A 14,935-nucleotide genomic window follows, 5' to 3' on the forward strand; every position below is an offset into this window, starting at 1 on the left:
GGAGATAAATATGGCAGAAGATGTTTCATGTACTCAATCATTCCTTTTAAAATATGGCAAGTTTAAGAACTTAAGGTTAAAGAATTTAATATAATATTATTTGTGAATAAAAGCAAATATGATATAAATTATATGTTTTGAATGAAAGACAACATATGTAGTTAAATGCACATATTTTCTTTAAGCTATAAAAAATCTGAAAAATTCAAAACTTTTTATCTCTAAAGCAAACACTACAAAATATTATGAATATCTACACACAACATGTTTGGACTCTAGATTTAGCCATCCTTTGAGCAACAAAATTGCTCAACAACATTGATTTTAATGAGTTTATGTTGATTAAATCTAAACACCAACTATAGTAATAATTATGTCAGTAGAACTGAGAATGGAAATGCTTCTTGTTAACACGCAGGAAAATGTATGCAATTTCCTTTCAATATTAACTTGCAATGATTATATCAGTAACTCTTTTTATGACACTGTTATCTCTTAATTTTGGGTAGAGTCGAGGTACGCTGGATGGAGCTGGCCAGATGCCCTTCCTGATGCCTATGTGGATGAAAACAACATATTTTAATTTACCCAGTTAGATAACTATCTATGATTATTTAAAGTATGCCAAACCTATTTATGAAAACTTCTTCATACATGATTGTAATTTTGGTCCTCCTGCATACAGTATATTCACTGAGCTCCTGATAATGTTTTACCGTATATACTCAAGTATAAGCTGAGTTTTTCAGCCCACTTTTGGGCTGAAAAAAGCCGCCTCGGCTTATACTCAAGTCAGTGAAAAATTTGCCCGAAATGGAGGAGAAAAGGGGCGGGGCCATGCCGCTGGGTGACGCTCGTGAATGGCCCGGCGCCCTGTGAGTTTCCCCTCCTCTGTGTCAGTTTGCCGCGCAGCACGCACCGCACCATCCCCCCTCCTCACGTTCTAATGTAATGCAGGGCTGTCTTACGATTCCCCTTCCTCCCCCTCCTACCGCTCTGCAACGATGTCCCACCTCCTCCTTGTTATGGCAAGCAGCCACATAACGATGTCCCAGAGCTAGTTTACTGTTTTTCTTTGAAATAAATATTCAAAACATTATTGGTATCTATTTTTATTTTTGAAATTTACCGGTAGCTGCTGCATTTCCCACCCTAGGCTTATACTCGAGTCAATAACTTTTCCAGTTTTTTGTGGTAAAATTAGGTGCCTCGGCTTATATTCGGGCCGGCCTATACTCGAGTATATACGGTACTTTCTGTTACCCATTTTTACCAGAGGCTATGCCTCAAGCATAATTCCTTGTATGTTGACCTAGATACCAGTTCCAAGTGATATGCTAGAATTAATTTTAGATACTGGTAGAAAACATTTTAAAACCAAAACAAAGGAATACATTCTGCAAATGTCTAGAAGCCAGCATGTAAGAAAATAACTTATACATTTCAGATGCAACAGCTTCACTTTCTTCTAATTCATTAGAATTTTCTATGCATTTCCAGTAAATTTTATTGAGTAGCTTTGTTCTGTATCTGTTCTGTATCCAGATAACCTTAATTTTGTTTTCAATTTTATTTTTAGAAAATGGTGATTATTTTAGGAATAGTTTTCTAAAACAAGGAATTGAAAGCAATATAAACTGCCTAAAGAAAAATGATCATACCACTTAGTTATTTCAGACAGACGTTTTTTAAATTTAGTATAGACAGTATAATCTTATTCAGTTTCCTGTAGTGTTACAAATATTTTTTTTCTATCATGGGAAGAATAGAATAGAATGGAAAGGAATGGAATAAAGTACAGTACAGTAGAACTAATATTAATAAACAATAGAATTTGAAATTTCTGTCAGCTGGGGTAATACTTTATCAAATTCATTTGATACTTTTCTAACAGGAACCAATATAAGCAGTCAATTGAAAATATCATTTATGTTTAATTTCTGTGTTCTTATATTTTAAAAATAAATTCATAGATGTTTATCATTAGACATTGTGGGAAATAGTTTGCACAAAGTAATTGATGTAATAATTATCTTTATTATGTTTCAACACCAGTGTAACATGTTTGAATTACCTAAGTAACCTAAGAGAAAAATATAAGAGCAAAATATAGAGTTTAATAATGGCATATTTATTAATAAATCTAGCCATAAATCTAGAACTCTTGCTGTCATGGCAAAGGAAAAAAGCTATTTTAAAAAAGGAATTTCAGGACACTTGTTATTTAACAAAACTTCCAAATAACATTGACTGGGTCAGCTGACAGAAACATGAATGTATTTTAGAATTTCTTTACCAAAAACAGTAAGTTCTGCAGGATCACTATCCCGTTCTCCCACCATATTTGTGCCGACACATGTATACATTCCAGCATCACTTTTTCTTGTATTTGAAATCATGAGCTTTCCACTTCGTATCTATTATAAAAAAAAATAAAAAGATAACTTGTTATGCAGTGTGAAATTTTCCCTGGGATACCTAGAAAGGAATAGCAATGGTGCTTAATTTTACTTTCATTTAAATATAGACTGTGCATTTGAAGGAACAATAATCATGACAAGTGGGTAAAAGTACCACATTCAGTATAAACATCTGGCTGACTGTACAATGAACACATGATTTAAAAAGTGCTCTAGGACTTTAGAATTTAAACCTGCTGCATAACTTGCCAGGCTTAAAAATCACTGATAAGAAAGACAAAAAAAGTCTGGATAGTCGACATGGCAGTACCTAGAGACAGCAGAAAAAAGATAAAGAACTGGAGAAAACAACAAACTACAAAGACCTGCAAATAGAAATAGAACAACTGTGGCAAAAGAAAGAAAAATGTAGTAGTACCAATAGTAATATATGCCTTAGTTAGGTGCAATCCCAAATCAACTGGAGCACCACTTGAACATCATTCAAATTCACCATCAGTCAATTGCAAAAGGGACCTTTACTTGGAATAATTTATATCAAACATCCATATCTGCCTATCCCAAATTCCTGGGAAAGACTCATTAGGTGAACAAAAACATCAAATCCATTCTGAACATCTGACCTGGTATTGATGCATTGATTGCAATAGGAATGACTTGTTACCTGAACCCAATGTCATGGGCTGACAGTGACTAAATCAAAGCCAGCCAGCTTTAATGGGACTAGACTCCACAGTCTGGAAATAAAGCATTAATCACTAAACTAAACTGTCATTTATTTATCTGTCCATCTGTCTGTCTGTCCATATACACATACATACATACATACATACATACATACATACATACATACATACATACATACATACAATTGATTGCCCTGGTTTATCCTAGAGATTGAGAGAAATATCCTGCAACAATAAAACTCTATATATGCTTATCTTTGGTTCTTGGAAAGAACTCAATAGGCAAACACAAATGCCAAATCGAGTCTGGAATCTGGCTGACTGTATGATGAACCATCATCATTATCATCATTGATAGGAATGTATGGTTGAAAAAATAGTTGAAAATGATCAGGTTAAAACATTGTGGGACTTTCAAATAACATTGAAACTAGAAATAACTGTTGTTGGAAACAAAGAAATGTGGATACCATATGTGCATCATGATTTTGAAAAGATATTTTTTTTAAAAAAGTTTTTGCACTCTGCAAGCCTCCCAAACCCTCTGCACGCCTCATTTTTTGCCTCCCCCCCCCAAAATTTTTTTTTTTGAACATTATATTTTATTTCCATTTCATTCAATACAATCACCTGTATACTGTGCATAACCGAGGCATATAACTTTGAATAATAAACACAACCCTGACTTATATAGAGAATACCCCCTACAATACAAACCCAATATACCACCTTGACCCACCATACACCCTCTTTCAACCCCCTCCAACTTTCATTCTACCTTCTTACATACCCCTCTACTTCCTACTTCCCTCCCCCTGTCACTCCCTCTCTTAATCCATTCCCTCCCTCCCTTCTCCTCCTCCTCTCTCTCACCCTCTCCACCCCTCCTTCTTCTTTCACTCAACTCCTTTCTGTGTACTTCTATTGTCTTCCAATATATTCAGTTTGTTCTATTTTTACACTAACTTTAGAAGGCCACAGTATACAAGTGCAATCATGTACCTTAAATTCTACCACATATTATATTTCTCCCCTCCCCCCTCCCCCTAAAACCCCACCTCCCTTCCCTCCCCCGACTTCCCAGAGCCCATACACGGTATAAGTTTTTAAGAAACACAGTCTAAAATATCTCTACATTGAACTCAGCTTCTTACTGTTACCCAAATTTTAAACAGATTAAATTATTACTAATCTTAAGCATAGGTTAACTGGAGTTTCTTAGACCCATATTTACTTTGTGTATAATCAATCCATTTTTTCCAGTCTTGTTTATCTCTCGTTTGAATGTTCTTTGAGATATGCTGAAATTTTTGCCATTTCGGCTAAGTTTATAACTTTCAAAGTCCATTCTTGAATTGTGGGCAGGTCCTTCTTCTTCCAGTATTGCGTCACCAACAGTCTTGCTGCCGTTATTAGGTGCAGAACCAAATTGATCTCTACCGCTGTAAAGTCAGTACATATACCTAGTAAAAACAGCTGAGGGGTGAATTTTATCCTTCTTTTAAAGATATTTGCAGGATCCACCATATTTTTATCCAAAATGCCTTAACATTACGACATGTCCACCATATATGAAAATATGTAGCATCAAGAGAACCACATCTCCAGCACTTAGGTTGAACATTCGGATACATAGAAGCAAGCTTTTTGGGATCTAAATGCCATCTATAAAACATCTTGTAAAAATTTTCTCTCAGATTTTGTGCTTGTGTAAATTTTACATTTCTTACCCATATTCTTTCCCATGTGTCCAGCATTATTGGTTCCTCAATATTCTGAGCCCATTTTATCATACAGTCTTTAACCAATTCCGTTTCTGAATCCATCTGCATTAATACATTATATATCCTCTTTATGTGCATTAAGCTTTGATCTCTTATTTGTTTAAACAAATTATCCTCAGCCTTTACAAAGCCAGTTTTTTGATCTATTTTCCACCTAGCCTGTAATTGGCCATACTGAAACCACGTTTGAACTACCTTCTCTTTTTTAAGTACCTCACCCCCCCAAAAAAATTGTGCAGAGCTTTGGGAAGCTTGTAGAGTGCTCCTGGGGGCTGGCCCATTTTTTGCTCATTTTTGCTCTCCCCAGCCCCCAGGAGCACTTTGCAAGTCTCTCAAACCCTCTGCACGTCCATTTTTGCAAAAGGGTGGGTTTCAGTAGGATAGAATTCTGTATTCAGTGCATAAGATGCACCCAGATTTCCACCCTCTTTTTTGAGGGAAAAGGTGCGTCTTATACTCCAAAAAACACAGTAATTGATGTGGCATTATCAGGGGAATGACAGAATAAGAGACAAAAAGTAAACATGAAGATGAGAAAAGTGAAACTGAAAATTTATAGCGTAAACTGACTGTGGTGGTCCCAGTAATTATGGGCATACTTGGTGTCATACCAAAAACTTTTAGCACTTAGAAAAATCTGTACATTGACAAAATTTTCAGAAAAGACCACACTGCTTGGCTCTGCACATTTGCTATGCTGATACATTATGTCACCCTACGTTCTTCGGTAGAACAATGAATATGAAGGCCAACACCAGCTAAAGAACTAGCAGCTTTGACATGACATAGTTGTAAATAGATAACAATGAAAATAATAGCAACCGGTGATGATAGCTCTAACACCATAAAACATCACTATCTGCTTATCCTAGGTCTTTGGGGAGGACTCGATAGGTGGATAAAAATGCGAATTTCAGTCTAAGCATCTGGCTGACAATGCAATCAACCAAAATATCAATAATTTCTTAAACTTACAGTATATGCTTCTTGAATCTCAACCACTCTGGGTGGCTCATAACAATCAAACAAAAACCCAATTAGCAATAGCAATAGCAGTTAGAGATATACCTCTTCATAGGGCTTTCAGCCCTCTCTAAGCGGTTTACAGAGTCAGCATATTGCCCCCAACAACAATCTGGGTCCTCCTTTTACCCACCTTGGAAGGATGGAAGGCTGAGTCAACCCTGAGCCGGTGAGATTTGAACAGCCGAACTGCAGAACTGCAGTCAGCTGAAGTAGCCTGCAGTGCTGCATTTAACCACTGCGCCACTGCGCAGATAAAAGATGGCAAGCACAATGAAGCAAGAAGTCTTTCCTTTATCAAAGGACTGGGTTAACAGTCTTCACAACTGTCTTCACAATTTTTATAGATAGGAGCTGAGAATGGGCAACATCCAAATATCAGCCATACAACCTGGAGTTTTCTCTATGTTTCATACCTGTCATTTGCTTCCAATCTATGAACATTCTGTCAACCTTCAAGAGGTAAGTGGGTGTTAATAGCACTACCAGTTGATCAGTGATGCAGAGGACTCCCACACTATGCCTAAAGCCAACTTATTGGAGACTTTGGCATATGGATGGTTTTCCAACATGTACTGTGTGCAATCCTGCAGTATCTGCTGCACTTATCCAGCTTGGAGCTACCTTGGTGCATGCTATAGGAACCCAAAGCTGTCTAATGTGAAAAACATTTGGGATGAACTTGGGGAAAAGACTAAGAGCAAGTTTTCTCATGCAGTACTTTGTTCCATCAAAGGTCTATTCATTTCAATGAAGGAAAACACATCACTTCTAGTCAAATAACTTACTGAATGAAGGTATATTGCTTCACCAAGCCTACTATTCTGTTTATATAGTGGTAATTGCAGTAATTATTTCTATAAATTTGCATACATATTCTTTGCTATTTTTATTTTATGAAGCAAATTTTAGAATTTCTAGTTGCTTTATGATACATTTGTATATTGCATGAAAAGCCATTTATTTCAACAGTTGTCTTTAAAATTCATAGTTAGATTTGTTCTTTAGTAATTCATATAGATTTAGCATTGTATGATCTACTTACACTTATTCTCTCTTCTCTATCATCTATTCGGATTTTGTCTTTTTTCCAGTAGATAGTGGGTTCAGGATGTCCTCGAGGAGGTTGGCACTCTAAGATAGCTGGTTCACCTGCTGCCACAACAACATCTGTAGGATTTTGACGGAAATCATCTCGTAATACTGAAAAAATACAGAAAGAGAGAAATCCATATTTATTACACATGACATCCTACAAATAAACACAGATATTACTTCACCAAAGGTCGATGATCCTTTAAAAAGCATGATTTGAAACCATCCATAATCAGCTACTACAACTTTACAGATATCCTTTCTTATGAATACAACCTATATATTTAATTTTTCACAGAAACACATCACTAAACATATCCAATATACACATATCTGAGTTTTTGATCTGCAACCATACCTCTGTTTAGTGTAAACTTTGGGGATGACAAACCTTCATAGTTTTTATTCTAACATTTTTAAATCGTGAAACAAACAAATTTGCTGATGAGTTCAGATGAAGAAAAGTCATATATAAGTTGTGAGTGCTCCAGTGCTGGAGGTTTTTAAGAAGAGATTGGACAACTATTTGTCTGAAATGGTATAGAGTTTCTTGCCAGAGCAGGGGTTGGACAAGAAGAGCTCCAAGGTATCTTCCAACTCTGTTATTCTGTTATAAATTTGTTAAACAAATACCAATTGACTACCAATAACAATTATAAATTGTTGCCATTTATAAATTCAAGAAATCATAAATTATTCTGCATTGATAGATGACCTTTCAGGAGCTTACAAAAAAAAAAAAAATTATGAGCCCTCAAGGGAAGAAAAAAGAGAGAATTGCAGAAGCAGCAAGGAATACACAAAGGGCAGAGAATATTGAGACTGCAAAGATTAAGAAATAATGCAAGACTTATAAAATCTACTGACAAATATGTCTGTCTTTTAATTCCTATGGGGAAACTGCAAAGGCTAAAACATGTTTCCTGAAGAACGTAAGTAAACTCTGGGGTTTTATTGGTGGTGAGCCGAGGTGGCACAGTGGCTAAATGCAGCAGTGCAGGCTACTTCAGCTGACTGCAGTTCTGCAGTTCGGCTGTTCAAATCTCACCGGCTCAGGGTTTACTCAGCCTTCCATCCTTCCGAGGTGGGTAAAATGTGGACCCAGATTGTTGTTGGGGGCAATATGCTGACTCTGTAAACCGCTTAGAGAGGGCTGAAAGCCCTATGAAGCGGTATATAAGTCTAACTGCTATTGCTATTGCTATTGGTTTCCATCCTTCAGTTTAGAAAGTAAAACGAAAAGGAGAAAAAATAGTTGGAATTTTTTTAAGAATCTAAAATATGGACCTCAGACAAAGCTGTGGGTCCTGTCAGTCAAGGAATTCTGGCTGATGGGATATAGGAGAAGGGCCTTCTCTGCCATGGCAGCTGCCCTTTGGAACATCTTACCCCTTGAGGTAACATCGGCTCCATCCTTCTGGACTTTCTGTAAGGGCTCGAAGATGGAGCTCTACCAGATTGCTTGGGGTCCCAATGAGAGAGCATCACACTGGAGAAGTTGATGAATTAATTAAGAGGCAATCCCACTTCTCCCCTGCATCCTGTTCCTTCTCTCCACATCTTTTAACTATAATTTTATTTTTCTTTGTAATTTCCATTTTTTACCATTTTTAAAATATTTATATTTATTATTTTAAAGCTACATGCTTCCCAGAGTTGCTTCTAAACAAGATGGGTAGCAAATAAACGTAATAATAAATAAAATAAACATATTGTTAGATAGAGCTGAAATTGGCCTACTGAACAATTCACTATACAATCATTATTATGATTAGTTCATAATTAAATAAATCAAATCAAATCAAGTTTATTAGTCAAAGATCAGAACAAATACAAACAAAAGATGCAAAAGAGTTTGCTACATTGGTTGTGTAAAATAGCTATGGTGAATTAATCATTTGTTTCTGAAACCCCAGTTTTGCAGTGCAGAATCTAGCCACTTGTACTCTAACCACAGTCTGTTTGTTCTTAAGCAACCACTAGAGATAAGCAGTGACAGAACAACCAGGATACCTATCGATTTTTGGGTGGATGTGTTTTTTTAAATATTTCTATATAAGAGCATCAAAGGAGTATGTGTCCAATGGTCTCCACCTCTTCTGAGCCACAAGAGCAGAATCTTTCAGTCAATGGTATCTTTTTCTACTTGCCATGCAGGATGGCTGATGGAAGTGCATGGCACCATGTAAGCGAAAATGCTTTCCAGTAGTTTGCCTTCTCCAACTGGGTAAGATAACTGGCAGAAGTTACAACGTATGTAATATAGCCTGGAGCCAAAAAAATGGAGCTTTCCCTAAATCTGCTTGCCTCTCGATGTCCTTGACCCTTTGTCACAATGTTTGTTTTGCTTGGTCGTACTCCAACTTAAGTAGTGAGGCTGGAGAGAAGCCTCGTTTGGCAAGGTTGAACTCAACAGCCTTGATCCATGAAGATCAAGGATCATTAATCAAGGATTAATGGAGCAAGGCCTTGCGGAAATAAATTAAGCTTTAGCCAAAGATTTAAAGAAGCTATAGAGATTCTTGCTTTGACTTTTATCAATGCTGTCTCCAGGCACAGAAGTGCATTTGAGACACAACACAGCATCTGGAGAATTGATCTAATAAATTTGGATTGAACAAGGTCCTGTAAAGAAGCTGTGCTAATGACTTGGCCAGAAAGAGCTTAATGCCAACAGGAACATAGTATCCCCCCTTTGTGCTGAAAAATTTGAGAATGGTGTTTGCTGATCTTTGGCCAGAGGCAGCCGCATATTAACCATGTGCTTTTCTTGAGCCAGTGGCATGGATGACCACCCCTAGATACTTAGTTCATAAAAATGTTATGAAAAATAAACAAGATAGAATTTAAAGTTCTATAATAAGACTTAGTACAAGAAGATCTTTTATGTAATAGGCAAAATTGAGACGAATTCCAAAGGAAGATAGTAATTTACTGTTTATTCACAAAGAACAGAAGAAACAGGAAAAAAGGAAGGAATATGATTAGAAATCTAAAAGAATAAATGTACTTTATTATGGGATATGCATATGGTGAAAGCTCATAAAAGAATAAATAAAAGCTATAGTTGCTATTCAGAAAAATAAGTCAACAATGAAAGCAGAGAACTACAAATAAAATCCCATGAAGAGAAACATGGGCCTGAGAATACTTAGCTCTAGAGTGGGCTGAGTTTCAAACATACAAATGAAGAATGTCAACGTAGAGAATAATATTTATTTTTTAAGACATAAACACAAATTCCCCCCAAAATAAGAACAGTTAAGAAAAGAAAAAAGCTGCCCAAAGAGATGTTGGTTTTCCTTCACAGTGTATGTTTAAGTGGATACTAGACAGTAATTTGTAATAGATACTTGATTTGGAGTGCTGCACTGTACAAAGCATAATAATATAAATAGCCTTTTAAAGATTAAGATTCTGGAAAAGAAAGGATAAAATAAAGGTAGCTTATTAAAAGCAGGTTCAAATTTTATTCAGTGACACATATCTGCTGTATAAGTTTATGATGCTGGAAGTGGATGCACAGGGAAGTGGATGCACAGGGAAGTGGATGCACAGGGAGAAAACAACCACCTTGTCACGACTGTCCTTTTATGCAAAGTCTCCAAGCTAATTTTCTTCTGATAAAACAGAATATAAAATGACTTTAATATAAACTTATAAAAATAGGGCATTTCATCTTTTATAGATTAGCTATGTGGAAATGTTACCATTTCATTAAAATTTACCTTTTATTAATAATAATCCTCCGAGAAACCAATAAAACCCAGCATCTTACTAAATAAACAGTCTGGAACAATTCAGGGGGGAAAATCCTCAGTTCAGAAGTGGATTTAATTTATTGCTTTAGCTCTTAATAAAATGTATTCTGCTTTAACATTTTGAACTGCACAATTCCTGTTTCCTTGTAGTATATGCAAAGATAAAATGTATATGAACGTGAATTATGTATTAAACAGATTGAGTTGAGCCGCATTTGGCTCTCAGATAAAGGTACAGGATGTGGCTTATCATTTTCACATTTTCAGAACATGCAAGTAAATCCTAAGAGAGGCAAAACATGAGTATGTATGTGCATGTGTTTGTGTGAGAGAGAGAAGGAAAGCAAAGGTTAATTTAGTTTCTAATACAAACACTTCCTTTACACTCTATGTCTTGATGCATAAAATGGAAACGAAACAATTCTGAGAAATAAAGCTTCCTACAAGAACAATTCTTCACAGCAAGTAAACTGTTCTAAGTAAAGCTACTTTTTACAAAATCACCACCAGTCAATTGAAAAAGGCAGCTGTACTTGGAACAGCTTACATCATGCGACAACATCGTTAACATTATCAAACAACTGCCTATTCTTGAGAAGGACTTGATAGGTGGACAAACGTGCCACATCCAGTCTAAACATCTGACTGATTGTGAAAACAACCATAATACTAATTTATTAAAATTGTATATCACTCAGCTCACAATGATTCTCATATCTTGTTAAATTAGCATCACCTAACAACTATATGTATATGTATGTATATATGTGGTGTGTGTAAAATTATTTTGATTCAAATAATGAAAAAATGGTTGAAATTTGAATAGCTCTGTGAAAAGTATAATTAGGAACAATAGTTCCCATTTGTTATTGCAAGATCATTGATATGCAAGGCATAATAAACAGTATGTGAATGAGAGAGAAGTAATGAAATAATATGATCAGTCTGCTGTATCATTTTCACAATTATATTATTTTTATTGTACCTTGTTTTAATATTCCTTATTAAATAAACAGATTAATGTTCCATATCTTCAAGGCTTAATTCTCCTCATTTTTGTTTTTATTATAGAAACGCTCACTTTTTTACAAAACTGAATTTAGATTTATACGATTGCAAATAATTATTCGTCTGCTATTTTTTAATATGATGGACATCCCAGGAACCCACTAAACTACAGACTAAACACTTAGATTAGAAGGAAAAAGTACATTTTTTGGAAAAATTGAAACAATATGCTTTATAATTTTCATTAACAAAACTGTTTCCTGGTGTTTGACATGACATAATTATTTTAGAACATACATTACTTTAAAAAACTGAAATATATTTCACATATCACTGGATTAAAGGCTATATTTAGATGATTTTTGGTTTATGACAGTTTACAACTATAGAATTATAAATCTAATTTGTCACACAAGCTAGGTTACCTCATCTATATTTGTTTAAAAACTGAATGAAATATTTTCAAATAGTTACATTTTTGCATGTCAGTTGCTGTAGCATTTATATTTGTATGCCGTTTTTGAGTTTAGATGTACTTCACATTTTCAAAATGGCACATTTTTAATGACAGCTAACTGATCATACTGTACATTAATTACAGAAAGTGGAAATTAAGATTTGAACATCAAACACAGGTTATGAACACTTAGATATATTTATCTTATTTGACTAGAAAATATTGAATAGATTGTATTTTATACATTTTTATAAACTAATAGTTTACATATGATTACTAATGCATATTTTTGAAAAACATTTCTATAACTATATAATAATAATAAACTAGTTTATTATTTATGTATACATTGTTAAAAAACCCCAATAATTGAAAAAACCTAGTTTATAGTTATTCATAGTATGTGAAAATTTCATTATCAAATGTTCTTCACAAAAAAGAAAGTAATAAAAAATTATACATCGATCAAGTCCACAAGACTCTAGCAGTTTTACAGAAATAAGTAACAAAACAAACAAATCACCCCAATATATCTCAACTGAAGATATTCAACATTCTGAGATAATTTCTACATAAAGTTTAATACATTAATCAGACAGTTGTTACCATTAATATTACATGACCCTATCGGATAGGAAAAGTGAAAAGTTCTATTGATTGGCCTATTAAAATGGATTCAACTTAAACGAGGCCAATTTATAGTCCAAAGGGGAGGAAAAAAGAAAGAAAAAGAAAAAGAAAGTATGAAGAGAAAGATGATGAAAGAATATATCTTTTAAAAAATAAAGCCTGAAATACAGAATCTTTGATAAAGTCAAGGACATAAATATAACAAGAAAAAGTATAATTAAAAGCCAAGATAACTAAGTTCAAAGGATACAAGCAAGCATAATAGCAAAACAGGAGAAAATATCCTTGCTGTTGAACTTGAATTTAGTTGTGCAATTTTTCGGTAGCTATATGATTATGAAATAGGCTTTAAATGTCCTTAGTTAATTTCAAAAAGGAACACAAGCAGAAATCTTATGGAATATTGAAGATTCTTAATATGACTACTACATGTGTCTCAAAATTGCACGTTCAGCACCTATAGTTTTTTTTTTTTTACTTTTTGCATTTCATTTTAGAGAAGAGCAAGGCAATCTGTTCTCCAAGTTGGGTATTACCAGTATTAACTGTATTAGTATTTGCATGAGAAAAATATACATTTTTCCTATTTCATTATAGCTTTTCAAGTATCCAATGCACATACAGTATATTATTCTGTAATATAAAATAAGCAACATTATTTATGAAATAATGCACATAATTTTGAAATTTTGTTCATGGGATTTAATCTTCCATATAACTAATGGATTTTTGCAATGCGGAAGGAAGGAAGGGTAATTTGCCAAGAAATGTTTGATTATTTGATGCATGAGGAATAAAATTAAACTAATAGTATAAGTACACACATCAATATAGAAATTAAAAAAAATTAAAGCACTATATAAACAATGTTCAACTAGATAAATATATAGAAATAGAAATATATATCAACCAAATTAAGAAAATTAGTTCTAGCTCAATATAATATGGATTTCTTTGTTAACTAATTTAAGTGTTAAAGAATTCTCTGAAAGGCAATCAGTGAGACTGATCTTTCTTTCAAAGTAGTCTCATAGAAAAACTAATATTTCACTATTAAAGGCGATCCAGTCCGGGTTGTACGAAAACTCTTTCTAGGATTATTTACATAACTTTATATTTTCATTGATTATACAATTAAAACTCAACTGAATCCAGAAGACTGCAGTCTTTTAGGGCCTGGTGACATATGACCTTAGATACAGGCTTCCCAAGTGTGCATCACATTAGTGGGTCATTATTCTTGCAGCTTGTTTTTAATTGAAGTACTATTATGTTTTTTGGAAATACTAAATCAAATCTACTGAGCTTACTAATTAGAGGTATACTTAAAATAGTGTGAGCATATTTGGGATAAACCTGGATTACAAACAGGCCACACATTTTATTAAATGAATAAAACACAAAAAACAAATACTGCCCAAACGTAATAAGACTGATTGCTACTGCAGGAAATATTCTATTTAGGAGAGGTATTTAGGTTAGGATGATAACCAACTGTTATACATCTTCTCTGTCTTCCAAAATTATATTATAAAAGTGTGCAATGTTCAGTGCTTATGATTTTTATTTTATCAATATTTGATTGGTTACTGTTCAACTGAAACAAATAATTTTATGTGTAAAATGTAATTTGGTTTTAAGTGTTAATAAACTGTCAAGAGGCCATCAAACTTAGCAATGCACTACTAAAAAGTAATAAATAAATATGCTACATTATGCAATAGCAAGCAAAATAAAAAAGACCAAGTGATGCACTTTCTTTTTAAAAAAAAATCATTTATTTAAGACAGGTAGAAAGTTAACCAACTACTTAAAACAGAATAATCAACAATTCATTGTCTAAATACATAACTGTAATTAATTGAAAAACTAAGTAGACAAACAATTTGGATTCCTGCAAATGGTTTTAGGGAAACATAGCACACACACTTAACTATATTATATTATTTCATCTATAATTAACACAGATGTATTGTGTCATACAGGTAAAAAGATATGAAAAAATTCAGAAGTCATTATTATTAAAAGTTAGATTGTAAAGGATCTATTTTTATTTTATGAAACAAATTAC

General features: G+C 33.9%; 1 protein-coding gene across 1 annotated transcript in view; it reads right to left on the bottom strand.

The window, feature by feature from the left end:
• Positions 1 to 14,935, bottom strand: part of ROBO2 (roundabout guidance receptor 2) — a 372,890-nt gene that overhangs the window by 122,004 nt on the left and 235,951 nt on the right. The window contains 2 exon segments of the mRNA XM_032220136.1: positions 2,297 to 2,417; positions 6,959 to 7,116. Of these exon segments, the coding sequence (XP_032076027.1) occupies positions 2,297 to 2,417; positions 6,959 to 7,116 (279 nt within the window).

This window comes from Thamnophis elegans, chromosome 6 (assembly GCF_009769535.1).
Source record: "Thamnophis elegans isolate rThaEle1 chromosome 6, rThaEle1.pri, whole genome shotgun sequence".
In the NCBI taxonomy this organism is placed as follows: domain Eukaryota; kingdom Metazoa; phylum Chordata; class Lepidosauria; order Squamata; family Colubridae; genus Thamnophis; species Thamnophis elegans.